At 38.5% G+C, this 25,687-nt stretch overlaps 3 protein-coding genes across 3 annotated transcripts in view; 2 read left to right on the forward strand and 1 right to left on the reverse strand.

Moving 5' to 3' along the window:
* Positions 1-265: 265 nt before the first annotated feature.
* On the reverse strand, positions 266-15,444 carry hspa4a (heat shock protein 4a). Its single transcript, XM_069669099.1, has 19 exons — positions 15,177-15,444; positions 12,810-12,867; positions 12,533-12,673; positions 11,975-12,097; positions 11,068-11,167; positions 10,385-10,518; positions 9,618-9,862; positions 8,740-8,816; positions 8,160-8,311; positions 7,777-7,883; positions 6,517-6,650; positions 6,067-6,248; positions 5,357-5,437; positions 3,941-4,093; positions 3,247-3,372; positions 3,029-3,136; positions 2,806-2,925; positions 2,398-2,559; positions 266-1,293 (listed from the first exon to the last, which is right to left on the reverse strand). Exons 1-19 carry the CDS (start codon positions 15,281-15,283, stop codon positions 1,093-1,095), a joined length of 2,511 nt encoding a protein of 836 aa, XP_069525200.1. The 5' UTR covers positions 15,284-15,444; the 3' UTR covers positions 266-1,092.
* A 1,509-nt stretch (positions 15,445-16,953) lies between these two features.
* zcchc10 (zinc finger, CCHC domain containing 10) lies at positions 16,954-22,591 on the forward strand. Its single transcript, XM_069676630.1, has 4 exons — positions 16,954-17,016; positions 18,608-18,769; positions 19,909-19,950; positions 21,874-22,591. Exons 1-4 carry the CDS (start codon positions 16,976-16,978, stop codon positions 22,112-22,114), a joined length of 486 nt encoding a protein of 161 aa, XP_069532731.1. The 5' UTR covers positions 16,954-16,975; the 3' UTR covers positions 22,115-22,591.
* Positions 22,592-24,736: 2,145 nt separating this feature from the next.
* Positions 24,737-25,687, forward strand: part of aff4 (AF4/FMR2 family, member 4) — a 40,423-nt gene continuing 39,472 nt past the window's right edge. Inside the window, exon 1 of the mRNA XM_069669060.1 lies at positions 24,737-25,016. The gene's annotated coding sequence lies outside the window, so the exon portion shown is untranslated. The remainder of the gene's footprint in view (positions 25,017-25,687) is intronic.

Consider the following 25,687-nt stretch of genomic DNA (forward strand, 5'->3'; position numbering starts at 1 on the left):
AGCTCAATCATTGTGTGACAAAACTTCATTAAGAAGAGTAGAGAGAGGATGTGGCACATAAAAAGTGCTAATTCAAGCTGTCAGCAACAGGTGTCATGCCGGCTGAACTTCAAAACATCCTTCATGTCAACAAATGAAAAGCACTTCAGCAAATATCAGCAGTCTACAAGGCTACAGGATGTTGTGTCTTCTTCGTGACTAACAATCAGTGGAAGCATCCATTCATCTTGTCTAAAAACTGAAGGCAGAAGACAGGAGCTTTTTTGTCAAGATTTATTTTTGCTTTTTTATGGTGATGTGGCAACAACAGCAGCACCCAGAAGGCAATTTGTTGGACCAGCATTCACATCGTTAAGTAGAAAAAAAACAATACAAGGCTACCAGAGAACAACCAACGGACCATTGCTTTTGAATGAGAAAAGCCAGACAATGATATCCTGCATGACAGTAAACTGCAGTACCTAGTTTGAACATACAGTACAAGTAAAGTCAACAAAAACTGCTTCTGTCCTTTTAAAGTTGAAACATCATAATTCAGCAGTTACAATTATTTGTAGTGGAGAAAAAAACCCTATTTGTCATGTACAACTCGGATCACTCCATGTTTGATTACATGTCTAACTGTATCTATATCTCATTTGGACATACTGCAATATTTTACATTTTCATAAATCCTGCATCGTGTATAACTAGTTTTCTTCTGCACACTCACTTTGCTTACAATTCTTCAAATCTGACATTCTTAGCTTAAATATGCTCAGGAGATGCTGAACAAAACAATCTTAAACATAATGGCCATAAAAGCAACACAGAGAAAGAGGTTTCCATCCAACGCTAACAACTTTTATCTCATAAAATAGTCCATTCAATATTAATATTAAGCAATATTTTTGTATTCATCAGAGAAAATGAGAAATGACGTGCCGAGGAGGCCGATTGATGAATAGTATTGAGAATGGTTGCTGCTGTCTGTGTCTTCAATAGAGAGGCTACTGTGTCGTCAATAACAATCTCAGAAGATCTACAGAATCGGGGAGGGGGCGAGTAGCGGGACAAACGGAAGTGGAACTCAGCGGCGGAAGCAGCAATAAGTTAGTCAATGTCCATTTCAGGGAGCTTGTTCTCTGCTGTTCCCTGTTCTGTTCCTGCGGATGTGGCTTTGTCTGGGTTACATGGCTGGTTCTCCGTTCCCTCCTGCCCGTTGACTGGCCCGTTTTCAGTCTTCTCCTCTTTGGGAGGCTCCACCTTGGGCTTGGATTTGGACAATACGGGGTTGCAGGCCAAATAAAGCTCCTGAACAGGGAAATAAAAGATCATGTTAGAGAAAGACCAGACCAGTTTTATAAAGAAAATGAGGCCATTTGTACACCTTATTTGTATAATTTTTTATTATTTAACACTCTTTGCTGCTACTACAAAATTGTATCTGTTCTCAGAGGTTGCAGTAGTTTGTATCAGGTTGGCAGTTGTGTGAGCTGTGTGGTTTTAACATTTTTATTGTCTTGTTGAAACTATAACAAAAAAAAAATCTATCTAATATAAACCTATGACAGGATAAAGAAATGTTCTGAAGGGGAATCTACACTGGCAACATATTTGAAGCATATTTTTGACACATGTTCTGGGACAGAACCGCTCCAATGTTATTCAATGTTGCAATCTACACCAGCGACGTATGCTGCGCAGGAGGCGGCCGTAATACGCAAGTAATTTTCTGCTGCTCTGTTCATTTTACGAGTCAGTCTATTTTTCCCCGCTGCTGCGCGTCAGTGAAGTGTATGCCATGTGAATCCATGTCAAACGATGTGATATCTCCATTTTGGCCAACTTCGATTTCAGTTTCCTGTTGAAGTTATTCTGAGGCCAGATGAGCTGGGCAAGATTAATTTGGAAGAGCAATGAACATGTACATTTCCTCAACATCTGGGTATACCAATCCTATTAATTCATTCATTCTACATCCAACATAAATACAGAATGTATGCACAATTAAGAAAGAAGTCTGCAAGTCGGTTGCAAAGTTGTCTTCTTCTACCGTTTCTGGCAGACTGGCCGGGAATCGCAACTACCATTGGCTAACTTTGAGACTCCTCTTTGCTGTAGTCGCAGCCGGTGTAGTTTGCAGAACAGATGCTGCCATGATGCTTACGTGTCGCGCACGTTCGTCTGGCGCTACAGTGTCGGTGTAGATTCCCAGTTATAATGCAAAAGTATTTGTGAAAAGCAAAATTATGTGAGGATTCTTTTATCTAACCAGTGTGTCAGTGTAAGAGTTCAACCAGCCAACCAAGAACCACTTAGCAAGCTACTAAAAGATATTCAAATCCTCCAGTGTTTGTAAGGCTGTGCATGCGTGCGTGTGTGTGTGTGTGTGTGCTTTGTATGTACTCTCAGTACCTTAGTCTTGGCCAGAATCTCCGAAACCTTGACCACTGGGTCCATAGTGAGGTCTTGATTATTCTGCTGGTTCATCTTGCCGTTCATCCACACCATGGCGTCGTTCACCTGCTTGTCCACCCGAGTCACCTCCAGCTCATCAAGGTGTTTGTACTGCTCATCCTGTGGGGAGAAGTAGGGTATATTATTACAACTTTTGTGATTGTGGATCAATAATATAATGTATAACCACAGTTTATTGTTTGTAATAAATGCTTTAAGGCAATCTATTAGTGTTTCTGTACCTAAAGTATAAACTTAAAGACCTATAATACACAATGTATGAAATCCAGTGTTTGTGATGAATGGGGGTATATAAAAAATATCAACAAAACGAATTGAGCAATCGGCCTCATAAGTCAAGATTACCTTTGCTTTGTAAGCTTCAATGATCTTCATGTACAACTGGATCTGTCTGCCCAGCTCCTCGAATGCTTTTGGCCTCTCTTCAGATTCCACGTACCTCTCATGGATCGGCTGGCCAATTTGCTTTGGAAGGGAACAACAGCAGGTTTAATCACCAAGCAAGACAAAAACACAGCTGGAGGAGAATTGACCACCGAATGACAAAAAAACACTGTAGCCTGGTTACCTTCAGTTCAGCCAGTTTGTCAATGTAAACTTGTTTCTGTTGGTCCTCTCCGTCTTCATACAGCCAGTTCTCAGTGTCCTCCAGTTTCAAAGAGAATGTGTCACGGTCCTACATGATGAACAAGAAGTCAGACTTAATCTACAAACAATACAAGCTTTATATCTTGCCTTATGGTCTAAACACAGTTACATTTAAATATACTGTATATCAGTACTCACAGCTTCATTCACAAACTTCTCCAGGACGCCGTGCAGTTTGTCCCTCATCTCGTACACGTACTCTTCTACATTGTTCTTTGCGTCGTTCCTCTCCTTCTCTAACTTATCCTGCATGATCATCTTACCCTGAAAGAGTCATAATAAAGGGGTTACTGTAAAGTCCACTGAAGAGGGCAAACAGACAAATTCAAGATAGGACAGCAAACAACTAGAGGATAGGAAACACAACAAACACATTATCATCATATTTACAGCTAGAAAGTAACTGTTTCATGTATGATTCCACATCTTCCACTTCCTGATATTACTTAATCTATTATTAATTTAAAACATTATAATAACAACAATTAAAACCTTCGCGAAATGTTAAAATCATGTAAGCAGAGTTAGTTAAAGAGCTCTATGATTCGGAGAAATCCAATCTGCTTCTCTTGTAAAACTTAAAATAGTAACAAGGAATATAACCTCAGGGAGGGGAAAACCTTAAAGCAGCTTCAGAGTACTTTGTCATTATTATATCATCAGATAAAGTTATAAAGCTATAAAGCTATTATAACTTGAACATAACAGTCACTTCTTTTTCTTCTGTATAATAGGAAACCTACCCAGGACCAGTAAGTCTCACGAACACGCTGCTTGAACAAACATTGAGAGAGCGCATGCTTCACATTCCCGGTGATTTTTAGCACATTACCTCATTCTCCACGAACAAATTTAGTACGTCGCTGGACAGCTGCCAGTGCAAGTTGTTCTCTATGGGCAGCTCAATCGTCTTCGTTTTCACTTTGGGCTTCTTCGCCTGAGGGGGCTGGTCATTCTTCTTCTCCTGCTTGGCGTCCTCTGTCGTCTGAAAGGGAGGAGATGAAAATAACTCTGTGCATATACAGCTGCTTTTGTGGAAATTTCTAAATAAACTGACATCCCTAAAACATTTGAATTAACCATGAGCTTTAGGTATATATCGATTATAGGTAAATCTTTTTAAAATAATATTGCTATTACGTCCCCTCTTAAAAGTGGTAGGAAAACACGACAATCAAAGCATCGAAGGAGTCAAGTTAGAAGTAAAAAAATGTTGCAAGTTTGAGAGTAATTTCTTCAGTCATATGTCATGTGATTTTAAAATGGTCAAAACAAATAAAATAAGGGGGAAAAAACAAGCAGTTATCTGATTTTTCTAAAACGTTATTTGTGGATTAGTTAGCTTTTTCTGTTTCAAGGTTATTGTCCAAGTGAAATATCGTCAGTCCCTTACATCTGAGGTACTGTGGTTTTCACAAATTGACATATTAATTGGGTTCACAGGACAAATAGACTAAGGAGGATTGTTTGTTCTTCGTCAATCCCGGATCCCATCGGCTAAAGTCTGACGACTGAAAATGAATGGTGAACATGTCGGGCGTGTCCAGTTTAGCCAGCTGTTAGCGATAAACAACTTCCAGTCAAGTTTTCCTTTTCCGCGTGCTGCATTGTTACAGAAAAATAAACCGTTTTTCTTGTGATTTACTTTAATTAACGGGTCTTACTTTCGCCGAAATTTCAGGTCTGTCCTCAAGAGAAGGAAAATACTTTTAAAATGCTCATTTGTTGGACGGAGGTCGGATCGATCATTTCTGATGCATTCAATAAAGTCGGGAAATCTCCACGCTGAATGGCTTTTGTGACACAGCATCAGGGGAATTTATCTCCAGCTGAATTTTTGATCTAGAACGGATTGTTAGCTGAACTTGCTGCAGATGCCTTTATAGAGAGGACAGTGGATAGAGTTGGAAATGGGACGAGAGAGTGGGGATGACACACGGCAGGGGGACGGGGGTGGCAGTTGAGCCCGGGGCCACCGCATCGAAGGCTGTGGCCTCTTTACACGGGCCACCGATTTAACCGCTGAGCTCAACTGACGCCTTATACTCGATCTATTCTATTATTGTTTTTCCAATCTAAGAGTTTTTGTTATTTGATGGCAGAGCTGTTCTGCTGAGAATTCTTTTTTCCTTCAGTTGCTTGCCAACTTCCAAGTTATCGACGGAAAAAGGGTATTTCTCTCATAAACAGTATAAAATATGTATGGACTTTGGAGTGTTTGCCTTATAACCCAGCACACCCAGGTTACCTCCATCTCCTCAGTCTCTGATTTCTTGTCTGCGTTGTCTCCAGCCTGAACTTTCTCCTCCGGGTCCACCTGCATTTTGTTCTGACAGACGATAACAGAAGAAAAGACACAGTACAAACTGTAAATTATATGAACATAACATGTGACATTAAGTGGTCGGCAAGTTGAAACGATGACACCGACTTGAGAGAAAGATTCAATTGGTTTGGGCGATTCATTTTCGTTGTCTACTTCTGTTTGAACCTTGTTCTGCATCAACAAATTATAACGTCTCTATATCAGTCTCGAGTATGTTTAAGCTTCTTATAGGTACAATTTGGTGCAAAGGTACAGAATTTGATCGTATGAAAGATCGAGGTATGAGTGATATTGTGTCCACCCTCTTAGAAGAACAGTAATGACACATTACTTTGGGGGAAAAAGCAGATGTACATGCTGTCTGACAGTTGGCTCTGGAGTGCCAAAAACACTGCAGCCTCCTGAAGCAGTTTTAAGCTTGTTTAGGCAAGACATCTTGAATTCCATAATAATGACATGACTGACTATTAAAAACAAAGGCGTGGCCCGGCTTCTCTTTGTGAGCGTGATCTGAGGTAAACACAAAGCAACAAACCAGGAGTACCTCTGTGTGTGTTTTTCTGTCTCTTTCCATCTCACACACACTATGTCATTCATCACTTTCACCCAGTGTAAATACACACAGTACACACCTCCTCCTCCTTCCCTGTCTGGTCGGTCTCCATTGGCTCCTCCCCCTCCCCTGTTTTTAAGACCTCAACCAGCGAGGCGCTCGACACGCTGAACACGCCGTGAACGTTGACCCGAACTTTCACCTTCACCTTTGCACTCTCTCCAGACGCCTGAGGAACCACGTTCTGGATCAGGAACTGGCCTGGAGGGATCAGAGGGAAGGTCAAAGGTTAAAACAGATGATCTTATATGAATGGGGATCAGTGTAGAAATGCAAAACAATAGAATAAAAAGAGGAAATACTTTCAGAAGGCTAATTCCAGAAGCTTAGAAATTTAATGTGATGCAGGAGCGTACTTCAAAGTTATAAATGAACTTTCTCGAAGTTACTTTAAAGCGGCATGTTTCGGTCTACATATTAAATTAATAGATTGACAAGTAAAAAGTTTATACTCTTGAGCAAACAGTACCTATAGTGGTGCTGGGGAAGGGCAACTCCTTGGGGTTGTTGTAATAACCTTCAAGGGTGAAGGGCTCTTTCCGGAAGAAGGTCAAAACTTTGGAGAAGGGAGCCGCATGGTTCTTTGGGAAAACCTCACAGTCACTGTAAAAAAAGAGGAGGACAATCAGACGCAATCTTTTTACTTAGATCAGGGTTTTATAGTGATGCGGAAATAATCAAATATTGTTGAGTAAGAAACTAAATGCAACTGGGAGGGATTTTTGATGCTTGTGTTCCAAATGTGCTTTGGGTGTGTGCAGGTGTGGCATCAAATCCTGCAGGTACAAGTCTGAGAGGGACAGTGGCAGCAGGCAGGTGTGGTTCCATGTAGGCTTCTTACCTAGTCTAAGTTTTTGGGAGACTTAATAGCTGATTGTTGTCTGAGTAGTTTCATTGACAATTATGTTATAAGAGGCATGTTAACAGATAGGAACACATGAGAGTGATATGGTGTGATACGGATTTCATTTTAATACTGCAAAAACCTTGTTAAAGAGCAGCTCCAGTCATGTTTTAAGACATATAAAATGCTCTGCTTGAAATAATAATTTGTGTCTGATTTGTTTTTTCTGCAAAATATGTTTTATTACCTTGTAAAAATCCTCCCAAGGCATCTCCTCCTTCTCCCTCATTAAAAATAGTCCCTGCCCACAATGCAAATTTCCAACCGGCCCCTCTGTCGCGAAAACAAAACACTTCTCTGACATCGTTTAGTGGCAACTTGTTGAAACTTAGCTGGCTTGAAATGTAATCATTAGTTAGTAGTCAGTAGTAAGCTTACAGAAAGGTTGCCATAGGTTTCACATAATGATATGCATCGCGTGACCCTGTCCATTAACAGGATTGGCTCCTTAGGTTTGTGACATCTCAAACCTGCCGATCTGAAAACGTGTTGTTCAGCCTGTCCTTGGTACACTGCAGTTTAAAAGCAGACAGGCCCAGCCATGGAGATGACTGCTGATGTTGTCCCTGATATGTCTTGTAGCACATGAAGAACACCACATGGAGATGTTTACAAGGTTAAACACCTGATTTTTACTGGAAGGGGGCTTTAAATTCAATTCGAGTGATACCCATATAAACAATAACGTTCAGCTTTGCAGGAGCCTTCTAAAGCATGGTATTCATATGAACAAGTTGAATAAATTGTCCATTTTTCAAAAAATAATTCAAACATGATTGTAACAGCTCATTTCAAGTTGCCAGGTGACCCTGATAGGAATCGTACCTCAGTCCCTCCTCCGCAGCCGAGTTCCATTTTAGGGAGATTGGGAAAGGGACGACATCTGTGATGGAAAACTCTCTGACTTTGAATGCTGGTGACAAGATAGCACACTGAGGAGAAAAATACGAAACACAAGTTACTAAAGCTCAAAGTTTTGCGTGAAATCACTTTCTTACTCTGGCCAATAGCAATAAATTTGTTTTAATTTGTGAAACAGGCACCTGAAAAATATTTGGCATTTTCAAGCCATGAATAATAAAAAAAAAAACACGCATACACTCATATATTTTAACACTAATCCTTAAAACATCTCCTCTTATTTTTACAATAACAGCTGCCAACAGGTGAGTCTGCTGTCTGAGTTACTAATGCCAGGTGACAAGTACCTGCAGAGCGCAGCCTCTGGCTACGGCCTCGTCTGCGTTCAGGGTGGTGCTCAGCTCTTTTCCGAAGTATTTGCTGATTCGCTCTTTGATGGTGGGGATTCTGGAGGCACCTCCCACGATCTCCACTGCATAGACATCCTCCTTTTTCAGCTCTGGATACAGGAGATGAGGATGATATGACGCAGGATTGTTAAAAGTTTACAGAATCATAGCCCAGCTTTCAAATACTCTGATCCAAAACATTGTTGATACTAAAATAGCAACGTGAACACCGTTAACAGTCTTTAAGTAAAGCCATGCATGTGTTTACACAAAAATGCCATCCAGGCTATGTTTTAGTCAAATTCATTTTCATAAAATATACATGACTCAACAATTACGGCATATTTTCTGTTAAGAATTTGCCATAAGAATGGAAAAGCAGGTGAAAGCAGAGATAGAAAGAATGGTCATATTAAAGGGAGGCAGAAAGGCAGCTGTGCAGCCTGAGGGAAGGTCACATGACTGAACCAAATCTGCAATGAGTTTGCACGTGCCGATGTGGGATAGACCAGCTGCTTTTGATGTCAGATGTACTCACTGGCTTGTTCCATGACGCTGCGCAGGGGACCCTCTACTTTGGCCAGCAGCCCTGCACACATCTCCTCAAACTGACCCCTGGGGACACATAGTCATAGATTATTAATAGACTCAAACACACTCAGGAATACACACGTGAAGAGAAATAACAGAAAGGCAGATGGATGTTGAGTGTACCTATAACACACACAACTCATTCATTGAAGTGTTTCTCAAGCCCTCATTTCAAATCTTTGTTATAACTGTTTATAATACAACCATTCGCCATTAAAGGAGCAATTCGCCCCTGGAACAAGCCACTGTCAGTCAAAGCTGGTGTTCTCTGTAATTGATAGAAGCAATATTTGAAATTGCCGCCATAGCTGTGGAGAAAGTTGTACAAACAGCTTGTGGTTTTGCCCGTTCTACATTCCTACAACACCCAGCGTGCATTCCTCTGTAAGGAACTGCCCAGCGAGAGAGACGCTGGAGTGAAATACTATTGTTTTCTAGTCAAGGACATTGATCACTGCAGGCAATGGGTCAGAGAGGTACAGAATCCGAAATACGATGAGAATATACCGGTGGATCGTCTAAAAAAATCTTCTTGTCTGCATTTGAAACCTGACGACTTTGAACGAGACATGACATCGGAGGCGGGTGTACTAGATTGAGGAGGTGTAGTTTAGCAAGCTACCTAGCCTCTGCCAGATGACTTCTTTAAAGTTGTGTGGTGGAGGTTTTCCAGGGTCCATTGGAGAAGCGGATAGCGTCCTCCAAAGGCACGGACTGAAAATACTTTTTTTCTCTACCATATTGGCATTAGCTCTCCATAATAGCATGATAGGACTGAGGTTGAAAATCGGCGAACTGGCCTTTTAAAGTAACTTTGCATCTCACCTGTTAAGTTTGCCGGTAACGTCGATGTCATTCATGAAGCACTCGATGTTGAGAGGAAGGTCTGAGGAGTTGGCACTCATCAGCTTCTTGAGCTTCTCGCACTCTTGGTAGAGTCGGCCGAGTGCCCGGGGTTTGGACTTCACGTCCAGCTTGTACTTTTTCCCAAACTCCTCGCAGAAGTGGCTGACCAGGATGTCATCGAAGTCTTTCCCGCCGAGCTCGGAATCAAACGCTGAAGCAAGAATCTGATGGTGGAGGAGCAGGAGCGGGTAAACATATGAAGTGATTGCAAAAAAATAGAGACTATACTCAATTTATTCAGTTATCTATTCAATTGATATGCTTTAAATAAGCAATCTTATAGGTTCCATTAAGCATTGAGGTATAATAATTACTGACGTGAAGACATATAGGTATGTTTTATCAAGTAATTAAATTAATCGCAACTCAGATTGCAAGGTAGCAAAATATAAGGGCAAAGTCTATTCCTAATTAGCAGTGATTAGTTGAAAAGTGAAAAGTTATTTTCTGCTGATTGGATGTTTTCAAAAGTGTGAAGAAGCGAAATAAGCATGAACAAGTGTTTTAAAGAAGGCCTTGGTGGTTAGCACTGCTTAACTTTCAGTTAATCTAAGCCCAAAGAGAAGGAAAAAAAAACCTTTCGGCAAAAACAAACATGCTGTATCATCTTAAACTGCCCTCACACATTTCCCCATTCAGTATCGCTTTTCGAAATGGGCACAAATTATTCATTACTCATTACTCACCTTGAGCTTTCCCTTGTTAAAGGCACAAACTGACACCTGGTAACCCGAGTGGCCCAGATCTACAAACACCACTACCCTGGGTTTCTCTTCTGGGGCTGGCAGATCCTGCTTGTAGATGCCATATGCAAGAGTCACTGCAACAAACAGGCATTAGCTGTTGTTAGTTTGAGCTCACGGATGTATGTTCAAGTCGGAATACTGTATTTTAGCTAACCTGCAAAAAAGTTTCACCAACAGACTAAATAATAAATAAATAAAATGTAGGCCTCGCTTTATGACATGCACTGTATCTGAAGGGAGTAGAAAACAAAAACATAAATCAGAGCTTTAGCATGTTTCTGAAAATATACTGTAGCACCAGTGTGACATATTTTCATGGATTTATAGCTATGGCATGGCTCAACTAAGGGTACGTTTGCTCAGCCATGACTCATAGGCTATGTTTTGTCATATGCTGGGCAAGTTGTGGACAGCTAAACACTTTCTCATAGCTCAGAAGTGGCTGCTCCAGGAGATATAAAATAAACATAGCTCACAGCATATAGATGTCATTTGACAGCTCAGGGATATAAGATAAGACTATTTTATAATATATAATATATAAGATATATATGTTTAAAAATCTCTAAACTGACTACTTTAGTTACAATGATTTAGATCGAATATAATGTGTTTCAATGTACCTGCAGTGGTCTCATTCATTAGTCGTAGACAGTTGAGGCCTGCAATCTGAGCTGCATCCATGACAGACCTTCTCTCAGCGTCAGTGAAATAGCTCGGGACCTTGGAGGGAAAACAATGCAGTCTTTTTGAGTAAATGTACAACAGAGTGGCAGTCTCAGAATGAGCGATTTTATAAACAAATACATGCACACAAACACAGTATTAGTAAGCAACATTGATAAAGATGCCAAAGATGACCAGAATTAATCCCCTGCATCACAAGATGTCTGGATAATGTTACCACATTAGTTACTCCGGGTGCCAAAACAAAACATCTCCTTGTGGAAAACATCAAGGGCTAAATTTAGCATTTGGCAAATGTAATAATAAACATGTTATCTATCTTCAGGGCTGACGTAAACTGTAGATTTAGGCCCAATGAAAGGAACAGCCTCTCTGTGTGAGATCTGTGACGTTACATAACAGAGGCTGTTGGTGAATTCATATACCGAGCAGCACAGCAAGAAGCACTAACACACACAGACACACATCCCACTCTTCACCCGACAAGGTGCAAGAGAGGAAATAAGGCTTTCAGACGAGACATCTGGTGAAGTGCTTCGAGCTCAAAATGTCACATGAACAGGTGGTGATACATTTTACACCTTTGGGGCAGCTTTCATTGCCCGTTTAGTGCTTTAAAATGCAAGATGACTTTAATAGCTGCCACTCAAAAATAGCAGTATGTAAATGCAATGCAGTACTTTATCTACATACACAGAATGAGGCTTTAAGTAGCTCTACTTGGTTTGACCTTGATAAGTGGACAGATTTTCTTATACAACGTGTCCTGACGAATCTATTCAAGAAGTTTTATAGATTTTGTACATCCTGCTGAAGCCATGAAACCGTAGCACAATTGCTTACCGAGATGACACAGTCTGCAACGGGCTTCTTCAGTGCACTTTCAGCAGTCTCTTTCAGTTTGGTCAGCAGCATGCCGGTGACCTGCTCGATGCTGAACACTTTCTCCTCCTCCATGTACATCACCTAGAGTTAACAAGAATTAAAAGATGGTTACTTTTCAGGCAAATGGTTTAAATGGCTTTAAAAAGCTATAAATTGTTTGTTTTTTTTAATTAAAACTGGAAAGATACAATCATGATTTAATTAAATTTATTAAATAGACTGAATACTAATTACACAAGCCCTGCACAAGACCATAAAAAATAGTAAATAATGTAATAAAATATGTTGAAAGTTCTCTCTTTTACAGGCAAGTCTTTCTCAGTTGTTTCTCTTATTATATCTTGAGGGCTCTTATTAATTATCTCCACCGGGACACCAAGTGCATGTGTGTTTGTGTGCAAGTCAAGTTTTGACATTTATGTACTTTCAAGGAACTTTGGGTATGTTTTCTTTTACCTATGTTAGCTCTAAATCGAACATACTGTAGCAGAGGTCAAATAATTATTTTATTCGTACTTTAATACCAGTGGATCCAGAGGGCATCTGTGCCAGGTCGTACACCAAGTTAGACTTGGCTGACTGGATGTAGGGGTCAGAAAATGCCCTGCCATGGAACCGCTTGAAGCCTTGCACCGTGTTCCTACAGTTGGTCACCACCTGGATAAGATTAAGGAAGAAAAAGAGGAGAATATAAAAGAAAATTAAGTCAGAATAATGAGAATTAACCTTGACGCTTTTTAATTTTGGCATTTTATCACAAGTACGTTTAACAGGGTGACTGAGTATAATTTACCTGGCTCTTAGCAGCTGCTCCTATAGATCGATTTCGTGGTCCAAATGATACAAATGACCTGGAGGACAACAAAATAAGAGGTTAAGCTACTGGAGCAAGATGAGCAAATGTAATTAGTTTGTCAGAAAACACTCAAATAAAAAGGAGAAGCAGAATTATAAATAATCTACAAATAATCAACAAATTACTCAACACTCCCCCGCCACAGGTACACTGTCATTCTGTGGGAAACACTGTATCATCCAAGTTTTGTTAATACACCAAAAATCTAGTCAAATTTACTTGTCAGTTAAGTTATTATAACACAGTCTCATGCCTACACATAACATAACAATTCAAAGCCCAGCCCACATAAAGCTTGAGAGAGTTTTCCATGTGTGCACTACCAACATTAGCAGTTTGTTTCTGTGGCATGAAAATAAAATTAACTGTTAAATGTGATCATGGCTTTAGCTTTCTTAATATTTTCTGAACAGTACTTAATGTAATATGATTATCTTCCAAAATGTAGAAAATGTTTTTGTATTTATGATCATTAATAACACTAAGATCCATCTCTCACAGAACATAGTAAATAGTGTTAACACAGTGGTGGTGGTGTGGCCAGTCAACGTGCATCCCAGCGGGTTGTGGTCTAAACATGCCTGTCATCTTCATCATTATCAAACAAAGATACTACAAAGCTACACACACTGTGCAGTTAGTGATGTCAAACAGGGGTCAAGAAGTTTTGGCTGAACATGCTCTGAGCCACATTATGGCCAAAGAGACTAATGCTGAGTTATATGATGTGTTTTTTTTACTAATTTTTAGGTAAAGGCAGAATACAGAATACAACCCTTGGCAAAGATGTAAATGATTTAAAAAGGAGAAAATTTTAATAGAAAAGCTGGAAAACATTCTAAAGGATTATTATTTAATAAAGTTGTTAACAAAAATTCATAAAAGGTATATTCAACTCTTTGAATCATATATTATTTTGATTAAAGATTAAATCTTACATTTTCTGAAAACATCACTATCACGACATAGCTAATTGTAGTGGAATTGCATAATTTTATTTGACCGAAAGCCAAAAATCCAAAGTTTTTATATTTTATAATGTGAGGAAGAAAAAAACACAGGCCTCCCTTTACTATTTTTGTACTTTAAATTGGCACATTTTAAACACAAACTTGTTATTCAATTTTTTAAGTTATAAACTCTTATATTTCTTTCCATTGACTTAGCCAATAAATAAGCTAATTGTTTAATTACTAGTTTGTTACAAATCCAAAATGATTGCTTAACAAAAATCAAAATTTTAATGTTTTATGGCCTGCTTAATGTTGTGTTCATCATGTATCCAAACACTGCATTTTCTTTTCTTCTTAAAATTGAATATATCCTTTTTGAAGCACTGATCTTTTAAAATAGCTTTCCATATTCTGGTATTTACATATTCTAAACCTATAAAACGTCAAACAAACACAATCAAAGAAAAAAGCTAATCCTTTGACACCTCTTAAAATGAAGGAATTATAAAGATATAGTCTCCTCAGTCGTTATAGGCAATCATATTCTTGAACTCGTGTTTAAAAACTTGTAAATGATCCCAAAGAAACAATGACTGATTATAATTTTCCTTAGATATAATGCTAGTAACAGGACTGAACCTACAGTACAACCAGTGTATAGGTACAAAGTGTGCCGCATCAAGGCATGAAAATAAAGACTACGATGACGACATTATAATTTAAATACATTATTTTGTAAATATATATATATGGTGTTAATTTAAACAATCTATATCTTTAGGAAGATTCATTTCACTCTTTAAGGTACTCAAATTTGCTAGAATATTCCAAAAAGCGATTGGCTGCTGTCGTCATCGTACAGAACAGAAGATAAGGCGCTCGGTTTGACCATCGGGGCACACCGGATGGTCGGAGCTCGAGTAGCAGTAATTAGAACGATAGGGGAACACCGCCCGCTCGTGGTCGCCGGGCAACTAAAGACGATTTCCAAAACGTACAGTGCCGTTACTAAAGAAAAACTGTAAGCTTAGCTAACTAGCTAGCTCCATGGTTGGTGGAGGACTGAGCTGTTAAGTTAAGGAAGACTTCTGCATGGCCCAACGTTCCCCATGAAAACATAACAAACGATACAATTACTTGACATACAATAGGCATTTATATTAACATAAACCGATACAAGCGAAGGGGTACAAGTTAAGCTAACAATAAGTTAGCTAGTCAGTAAAGCTGCATTCACGTGCATTATACCCTGACACCGGTGAGACACCAACCGTCAGGAGATTAAATAACTCTACTCTGTAGCAATTTCCTCAGAAGTACAATATATAATAAATGTATTTAAGGTACTTACGGTGTGCATCTGTCGCTGTACTCGTTAGCGACTGTCTCGATGCCTCCGGCTCGGGCTACCGCTACATAGCAGCTTTGAAAGCCCAAGTCAAATCCCACCACTGACATCTTCTGCGATACAAATGTCTTCAGGCTATAACGTAACCTACAGTTCGACTAACAAAGATAAAACAAACACACAGCTACGGTTTTAAAATGATGTACAAGTCAAGTGAAGTAGCTGTGTTGCGCTGTATTAAGTAGGGCTACTTGTAGTCATAATCCACACACCGCTGATTATTACCGGTGTCTCTGATCTGTGCTGGCAGGCTGCAGCAGCAAGGTGGTTTTACTGAATTCTCGCCCGGAGTTATCGCGAGATTTTCCACTGTTCTAGATATATCTGGACCTTTCTATAACCATGTGAGTTGATCTCCAGGCTTTTGGGGGAAAATCCTGAAGTTTCTGTCAATTGCGAGATCATTTGGGGGCTTAAGATTAACCGAGAAGTCAATTTACACAAATAATTAAAGACTGATTTATTTTGTAATATATAATATAATAAAATTAACTCTACGTGCTAAAACAAAAATAGAGTGTGCCGTAAGAGGGTGTTGCTAGTATGAAGTCATATTTTACAAGCCCCACTCAAGTTCAACTTGTGATTGGACAAACCACATAAACATTTTCTTTTACTCTGGTAATATTAACAAATATATTTTTAATAATATGAAACTACAAAGTAATAATGATATATTAATATTTTTCTAATAGCAGTGATTTCATTCTGTTGTACAATAATTCTCACAAAAAACAAATGCAATCAAGCAAGGGGCAGAGCCATGCCAGGCACAAACCTGCATATATTAAAGCATTACACACATTTAATATGAAATATTGAGATTAATTGAAGAATAGTTGTGGAGTATTTTCCACTGTATACCTGCACAAAAAAGATTAATCCTATAATTTACATATTGTTGTGTTTTACATTCTTTTAAATAACCAAAATACTTTTTTTTTTTTTTTACTCTTTAAATCCATAACTTGTTATTTGATTTGCCCTACAAATGAAAGAATTGATATGTTGTGATGGTGGAATTAAAGAATGAGAGAAGATGACATACAAATGCATCTCTGTGTGACAAAAGTAAACATGAAACATGGGTGGGTGTAGTGACAGTTGAATTGTGGGAGGGTGCACTGTGTTAGTGACGCAGATAACCAAACATCAGCAACTGTTAGCACAGAATCTGAAGATTAGACATGATAAACAAAAAGGCCAAAATACTGTGTATAGTCCTATATTATCACTGTGCTCATTAAATTTAAATCATTAACTGTTGTTGACTCTGTGTGAACTCAAGTCTGTCGTTTTTGGAATTGCTGTACAAGCTCAATTTGTGGAAAAAAACAGAAAAAAAAGCTTTCAATGAAAGAATAATAATAAAGCTATGCAAGCAAAATAAACATGGTTTCACTAGAATGCAGTCCAGAACAAAACCACAGCAAAGTTTGCAGCCTTATAAGAGAGTATATTCAACACAAGTTTGAAGTTTGATCACACGCACCTTAATAATAGCCTCCAAAAAGTATGTCAAAAATCAGTCAATATGAAATATGAATACAGTTGTTTCAGCTTAAACTTTTTTTCAGTCCTGTCCGTAACTTGTAAGAAATTAAATGGCACTAACAAAGCAGCGATGACGACTTACACATATGCAGTAACACATAATTGACTAAGGGGGGCACTGGTGAAATTAACATACCGGAAATACGTACTGGTTCGACACCAACGAAGAAGAAAAAGTAAACTGCAACATGGCGACTCCCATGCATAGAATAATAGCCAGGAGGCAAGCGTGAGTATAATCTATAGAACTATATAAAAATGTATATTTTCTGTCGTTTTGGTTATATGGTTATCTTTTTAACACAACTGTCTATGAGTCTGTCGAGGTTTGTTTGGGATATAGGAGGTACATTTTGAACACGGTGGGGCTTAATGGGAGCCTGAATTCGCCGCGATTTTTCCCTTCAATGCAGTTCGCTATTATTTAAATCTTTGACTGTTTTCTGTCTAAGATATATGTTGTCCCTTATGTTTACCCTTTGAATTCGTGGCCGATATGTTTCAATGATCAAATAACCGACGAGACTTCCGTTTTTTCGGGATTACAATGTTAATGTAAAATATGCTACGCTACAGTAACGTTAACTAGCAGTTTGTTTTTCCAGTCCAAGTTAAAAAGCGTCGGCTAAAATAGTCGTTGTAGGGATATTTTGCTTAGAGTCATATAATGGCGATTATAGTGTTTCACAATACCAGTTTATACAGTTTATGATATAAAGTATGTAGGATGTACATGGACAGACTTGAACAGACAGATACAATTTGGATGGTTCCGAATAATTTGGTTGGGGTGTAAATGTGAGTGTTTACTGAGACCTTTTCAACAGTTGGAAAATAGTATGTGTACATGACATGGGAGGATCTGGGAACCTAACATCCATAGTGCTGATATAGCCTAATAAATATTCCTGTTTATGAATTACTTGATGTTTAGAATTGCAGAGCTTTTCTAACTTCACTGGCTTCCTGTCAGTTTCAGGATCCAGTTTAAGATTTTATTACTTGTTTTTAAAAGTTTGAATGGGCTGGCACCATCCTTCTTGTCTGAGTTGTTGCTCAGTCGTGCTCCAGTCAGAGGTCAACACATCAGATGCTCTTGGATACTCCAAGATCTAGGCTCAAGAGCCTTTGCGGTAGCTGCTCCTAACCTGTGGAACAGTCTACCTGTAAATATCAGAACTGCCCAGACCATTGAAAGTTTTAAATCCTTACTTAAGAACCACCTCTTTGCGTTTATAATTCCAGTTGAGCTAAACATTTTATTATGCACCCATGTTTTATTCTTATTGATTGGTCAACCATGGTTGTTTTTAATGTGGTTAATAAATTAACTTTGACTTGACTTGACTAACTTATTATTGCCCAGGTTATCTTCCTGAGGTCAAGGTGTCATTTCCCAAAAAATATAGAATACAGCAGAATAAGTAAGAATGCTGATGTGATGCAAAACACAGCCCAGTCTCACACACACACAACTACATACAAACACCTTTGGAAAAATCACAGACAGTGACATTAAAACAGTTCAAATTTGGAAACAAATTTATCCCTTTCATCATCAAGTCAAGTCTAAGGAGAATGTGGCTGTTAGATCGGGGTACAAAACATTAAAGTTTAGGTCTCTTATGAACGATCAAAGTCAGTTTATTTTTACCTTCATGTTTCCAGAACCTCACAATGATATTAATACAGTAGTTTTAGTTCCCCAATTGTTTACCACAGGAATGACAGATCATACAGCATTCATATACTGTGTAGACTATCTTTAGTGACTGTAAGCCTTTATCCTCATTCAGATTTGTCTGTTTTACTGCTCACAGGGAGGCGAACAAACAACATGTGCGTTGCCAGAAGTGTTTGGAGATGGGACATTGGACCTACGAATGCACAGGGAAGAGGAAATATGTGCACAGACCGTCAAGAACGGTTGAGATGAAAAAGAAGCTCAAGGAGAATGAAAACAAACCTCTAAGCATCACTGGGTAAGATTTTTCCATCAGTTCACCAGTTCCCTACATTTCCAGTGCTTTCATCAAGCTGCTCAGAGGAGGGCTAAGATGCTGTAAGGGGATTCACTTGGACATAAAGTCAGTTTTATTGGTCATTATCTGCTTCAGGCTTTCCTTAGTTTTGAACATTAAGTTGCTTTATGCCATAAATCACATAAAAAATCTTCTCTCAGAACAAAATAATGATATGATGCATTTACAGCATGAGAATCCATAAAATATCTGTCAGCATCTGGAGCAGCATTCCTTGAGTACTAGTTAGTTATATATATAGTTTTAGTTTTTCTCACTGGCAATGCTTTGGCTGCATGTAAACCCAACAAATTTGCTGCTAAGATATAAATCAGTGTACAGGTTGATTGTAGGATATACTGCTTCTTGCATCCCTGGTAATTTAGGGGTAACACAAGATTGTTACTTGTTCACTCTCCGGGACAACATCTTTTTGCATGTGAGCCGCACTGGCTCAATTTGTATGGGGCCATGAGTAAGTAGCCTCTGAAGAGTGAGACAAACTGATGTTCTCACCATTTGGCCCTTCATTTAAAGGTCTCGAAGGAGGAGTGCCACACGACTGAACTGAGTTTCATTGTGGTGTTAGTCCGCCTGGGTAACTGGCTCATTAGAGGAACATTAAGGGTGGCAAACTATGCTGCATGTTGAAACCCTGTACCATAGAGCAGTAAAAACACTGTGTATCTTCAATGGAGCCGCTGTTGCAGTCAGAAAAGGACATATAGAGGAGTCTATACGATGAAACTGTCACTGTACAAGAACTGACCCGTGAGCAGTGGATGATGCTTTTGCTTTTTATCGCCATCTAGAGGATGTAATCATTATTACACCTTCTTGTGTGAGCAGCTGTTTAACGTTAATATTATCCTATAAGTGTGTACAGTATGAACAGCCAGCTCTCACTAAAAAATATAAGGCCTTAAAAACTAAAGGATCACTTCAGCATGAATGTATAAAGATATGTTCAGGGGACACATGAATGTTGATCACCATTAGTAAGAAATATAATTATCTATGATATGACAAAAAAAAACCTGAACCTACTACAACATGTAGTCCCACTTTCACTAATTCTGTTACTATTTTTCTCTTTACAGACCAGGAAGTGAAGGCTCCACTGAAAAGAAAGTCAAAAAGAAGTAAGTAAGATGTGTATTAAACTTCGATAGTGCTGTGACTAGAGGTGTACACTTTATATACAATGTACATTCACATTCATTGATCCCTATCCATTTGGTCACACTAAACCTCTGTACATAATGATTTTAAACACTGAAAATATGTCTTAATTTTGTTGATTTATTGTTGTTTTTCGTTTTAAACTCGAAATAAATAAAATTATCTGTATAATTAAAATGTATTATTATCATTACCTAAATATTCTGAGTCATTTGACAATATAGGAATCCATTATATTTTAATAACAATTCATTACACCAGTTTATTAGCAAATAAGTAAGTTGTCATAGTAATAGACAGAGGTGTAAAAGTAGAAAACTAAACACATACATGAAGGCTTTCTTTTGTTTGGCCAGGTTGCTATTCGAGTTAAAATCCACCTTCATATTTATAGAAACCTGTAATTAAAATAAATTTGGACGCAACTAGATTGATTGTGTAACTCTTGGAGATGTTACACCACTCATCCAAGAGGGTTCTTCAGTTCCGTTCGCTGTTGGCGAGTCTCCTGAGCGTTTCAATTTGTTTGGCTCAATCATCACATGTGAGCTGTTGGAGTCACATGAAAGTCCCGTGAGATTTGTAATCGTGGGAATTTAAGTGTGAAATTCTGCCTTAGGAAGGATGTCAGTATGGCATTGTGGTAAAGGGAAGCGGAAGAGCCACTCCTCTGATTATCGATGGTAGATGACCTCCTTTGCAGCATTACTGTCCCACTCTCGTTACAAAGCCCTGACTGTAGACGTTTACCTGAACAGTATAGAAGAAGTGTGAGGTGACTGCTCCCTCTAGTGGAAGCTTTGACGACTATGGGCCATTACTGTTGAATAACTGCTTCATGAGTTATTATATAGATATAAAAATCACATGTCTCTTATTGCATTGGTGATGTTCTTTACTCCAGTACTTTAAATTCTTAAATGCCATTGTGAACTTCACGATATCTGTATACCTTTTTAGTATCTGTTTCGCATGGCCGGCCATGCCTCTCTGTTTGTGGTGGTTGTGGTGGTGAGGGGGGATGCCATAAGTTACAACAAATAGTAGAAACTGGTGACTGTCGGGAAGCCCAGGCCCGCCCACAGATATGGCTGGGCCCCTGAAAGGTCAAGTGTAAGGGCCCATCCCAAATGTTATTCATAGAAACACATCCGCCTTAAATAAAAAAAAGTCTGCACTATTATTACTCCATTATTGTTTGGGTCAAAAGTCCTTCCTAGTTCCCTCTTACTCTTCTCCTTCCCTTTTGGAATCCCGATCTATGCGCTGATCCTGTTATGTCAAAGATTCACTCAAATATAGCAACCCTAGCAGGTAGGGTCATGTGTGGCCCGTCTAAGATGCAGTTGTAATGTTTTGATATTGTGTTTAAAGGAAAAGGTGTTAACTTTTTAAAACGTACGCAATTTTGTAAGGGTGAGTATTTAGTTTGAACTTTTCTATTTTTTCATTGCTTATATTAAAGGGCCAGTTCGCTGATTTTCACCCTCAGAACCACCCCCCCTTTATTGGCGGCCCTGCAGACGACTAGAGGTGTTGCTCCCATCATAAAACACAGATGAAGCCCTAATGGGTGGAATTAATCTGTTTGCTATTCCTTTGGTGTAACCACTTTGGTCTCTATAACATCTACTTTGCAGATTGGCATTATAACAGAGTAGATGTCTTGTTATTTCACTGAGGTTATCAGAGCAAGTTGTGTTACGTAAAATGATTCAAAAAGGTTAAACGCAGTTGAATAGCACACCAATATTTTCCACTCATCTGCTCTGCTCCAACAGCCAGACTGTAACGGTTACAGCGTGAGACATTAATAACATGACACGCAGTTGTTTTCTGACGTTGTGTTTTTTTTTCCTTCGTGCTCTGCCACTTGCTCTTAGGGCTAAAGACTCCAGCGACAGCAGCAGTGATTCAGACGGCTCCTCCAGTGACTCATCGTCAGACAGCAGCGACTCCTCCAACTCCTCTTCAGATGACAGCGACAGCAGCAGTGATAGCGAAGATGACAGCTCTTCCTCATCTTCCTCTTCCTCCTCCTCCTCGTCCTCCAACAGCTCAGACTCAGGAAGCAGCAGTGATTCAGATCAAGGACCCCCAAAGAAGAAGAAAAAGAAGAAATAAATCAATAGAATAAATAGGTTTTCTTGTTGTCATTCTTTACTGAAGTCAGTTTCAGCTGTCTACTGTTTGTTTTCCATTAATTCCCTCTCACTTGGTTGGATCTGAAGAGACAGGACATCTTTAGGGCTGCCTATCTTACAGCTGCATAATGTTTGTACAGTCTTAACACAAATAGAGATTAGAAAGAAGATACTTTGTCACGTTCTGTTTTCAAGACTTTATTCCCCCTTTACTTCTATTGTGATATTTGCTCAAGTTTGTAGATCTACTGAGGATATACATTTTAAATATCTGAGGAAACTAATGTGCATATTCATGTTGAATTAGTGATTTTGTACTAAAGTATATTTTTAGTCAAACTTTATCTGTACAGCTCACAACATGATTAAAGCAGCACCATATCTAGTATTAAAAAGGGTTACGATACGATACATTTTTAAAGAATACCAAATAAAAGTTCTGTTTGTTAAATCAGTTTTAAACAAGAAGTTCTTGTTCATATAAAATTGTTTCACTGTAAAATAAACTTGTTTTTGTTTTAAGTCTCCTGCATGTTTTTGATGGTAAAAGGCTTTATTTCGCTTAAGAGCACCACAATTACAAATAGCAACACTGTGCCAGCCAGTGTCACCAGACATGATGTCTGCTGAGACTATATAGATTACAATGTTTTGTTATTATAATTAAATATTATGTGGGGCAGACAAGTCTTGTATTTTAAGTAAGTTGATTTTTTTAATGCAAAAGGGGACTCCAGTTGTTCAAATGTATATTTCTTAATATGCTTGAAAATCATTACAACAGTTTCAAGGGCTACATTATGGACTTCAGTCAGGAAGCTATTTTGCTTGCTTTCCATTATGTAATTGGGTCTTTAGGTGTGCCTATAGGTCAAACTTATTTAATTAGTTTGATGTGAAGACCCCCGAAATGTATTTTAACCTTTTTAACCCACTATGTCAAGTATGCCATAATTGAGCAGGTTTATGTTCACACACTTGCAGTAATTCCGGATGAACTCATAAATATCAATTGTTGCAAATCGAACCACACAGAAGATCGACAGTTGATGAAAAACCAAGCACCACCATAGTTTTTTTTCACCAAATTTACCATAAATGGATGAGAAAAAAACACTTTATCATGTGTGTAACGGAATTTATTGTAAGATTTAATTTAGTTATTTATTGATCAGCCAAAAGAAATGTGACAGCTGAATTTTGTAGACCAGCTCGATAATTAATATAAGATATAAATCAACAGCAGGGAACAATGAAACGCTCGCAGTGATATCCGTCCTGAACGTCAAGTCAGAACAACCTGTGCGTCACAGAAATGTGGCGTTCACAAAATGTAGGAATTACCAACAACATCGATAGTGGCCGCGCTGTTACTGGAACTGGCCAATAAAATGTTTCGCCACATTAGAGTCAACTTCCGTGTCAGTCCACCGGGTAAGCTGACGATATGTCTGCTGTCAAAATCATATTTTCTCTCAACTGTTAATATACCACCTAAAAGCTACTGTCAGTGGTATGTTAAGATCGTCCTTAATGCCTTACCTCTGCTGACACGTTTCCAAAAAAAGAAAATACTTTTTTTCCCGGCAGTTCCACCGTCTGGGCTTTTTGTTTGTTTGTTTTTTAACTTTATTTAAATTTGACATCATACAACAACAACAAAAACTGATATACATTAACATGAATGGCATTGCATATAAATCAATAGAAAGTCCTTTAACATGACAACAGACAAGCATCAGTTAGAGAGTAAGAATAAAGTAAAATAAACCAGATGAGTGAAGAAAAGAAAGGGAAAGAAAAGACAAAGACAAAACAACAACAACAATAGAGTCCTAGGGGTTTTCATCAAGTTTGCAAGTCTCCCAAATTTAAGAGTTTAAGGTGTTACTCTTCTCCATAAATTTTAATGATAGGAAATGTTACATAGTTCCTTGTGGAAAGTATTGAAATTAGGGTTTGTTTTAAGGTATCTATTGTTTTGTATACAAAAAATTCCGAAGCATTATTATCACATTAATTGGCATTTCATGTGTACAATCCTTCACAAACTTTCCAAACATCACATCTATGTTAGTTAAAGCTCCTGTGAGGAACTTTCGGTTAGTGTCGACTTTTTGGCGACCCCTGTGGACAAAGCTGTACCTCTTTTCTCTTTGCTGATTTTGTCCTATACATGCCTAAGTGGTGGTTTTTAACAAAAACTCTCATCCTGCTTTCTTTAACAGTCATATGTATCATTCACTTTAAGTTTTTGCCCTGGAACATGTAAACAAAGGCAGCGTGGAGTTAATCGCTTCATCTGACACTAACCCCCACCAGCAATTTCAGGCAATAAAAATAACTATATAGAAATAATCAATCTTGACGCTGATGGTCTGCTTTATTTTTGTAGGTCATGCAGAGTATTCAGAATTAATTTCAGTCTGTTTCATAACTAGTGAAAAACTCCTCACGGGGGCTTTAAATAGAGTAGATTGGGAAAGAAAAGAAAATACTTCCCCATAATGTTTACGTGGTAAGGTGGTTGGTTTCAAATATTTCCGACAGCAACTGAAGGCAGCACCGCTTGCTGCCATACATGCATCCAGTCCTGTCTGTGGTACCTGCTGGCTACTTAACTTAGCTAGCAGCCTTACCTATCAGTCACTACTGTTCAGGAATAACAAAATGAACGAGAGACAAAATGATTTTATTTCGCTTTCCACTCGGTGCGCATTAGCGTTTTAAGAAAAAGATGGAGACTATCCATTTGGTTTTAGTGTTTTAGCTGTTATCGCGTTTTGCTGAGTCCATTTTGCGTATGACTGGAAGTGGAAAAGACAAAGAGAAAAGAGCTTTCCAATAGCTAGAATGGTTTGGGCCTAAAAAGAAGACAAGAGGTAAGGATGCTGAATGTCACAAAATGTATTATTTAATTGTTAAATTGTACTTTGTGGTTATCTGACATTTTGAGCGAATGTTAATTCAAATTCCTGCAAAAATTTTCAATGGTTTCGTAGCTAGCCTAGCCGCTAGCCTAGCCCCAGAACGCTACTAGCAGGTTTGGCTAGCTAACATAATGCTACAGCTAAGGTGCAGGTATTCCTGTAGGTAGTTAGCTCGCTAGCCTCCTGCTAAAAAGGTAGACCTTGTAGCGAGTGTTGAGTTGGGTTGTCGTCAAATATTGATTGATGAAAAGATTATACCGCTTAATGTTTGGTTTATCCGTCCGAAGTACAGACGAACAAGCAGTGATAGTTATCATGTTTGTGGCTCACAGGTCATGACGTCTGATGTTTGTGTTCCTCTGTTAAACCATGGCTGACATACCTTTAACAATGAAGTTTGGTAACTGTTACTAATTTGTGTTGTTAACAAGGAGGTAATTAGATTATATTCAAGGGTAAACTATAAACAGAAGCCGCGCATAGTTTTTTTTAATCTAATTTATCTTGTGAATTAAACTCTTTAATGAACCTTTAAAGCTGGAGAATTCAGACTTATTGTACTCTACTTGTAGTTTGTCCACCTTAAACGGCACAATTAAACTTATCACAGGCCGATAACAGTC

Source organism: Semicossyphus pulcher, unplaced genomic scaffold, assembly GCF_022749685.1.
Source record: "Semicossyphus pulcher isolate SPU_LCO1_2020_fin unplaced genomic scaffold, fSemPul1.0.p SCAF_10, whole genome shotgun sequence".
In the NCBI taxonomy this organism is placed as follows: domain Eukaryota; kingdom Metazoa; phylum Chordata; class Actinopteri; order Labriformes; family Labridae; genus Semicossyphus; species Semicossyphus pulcher.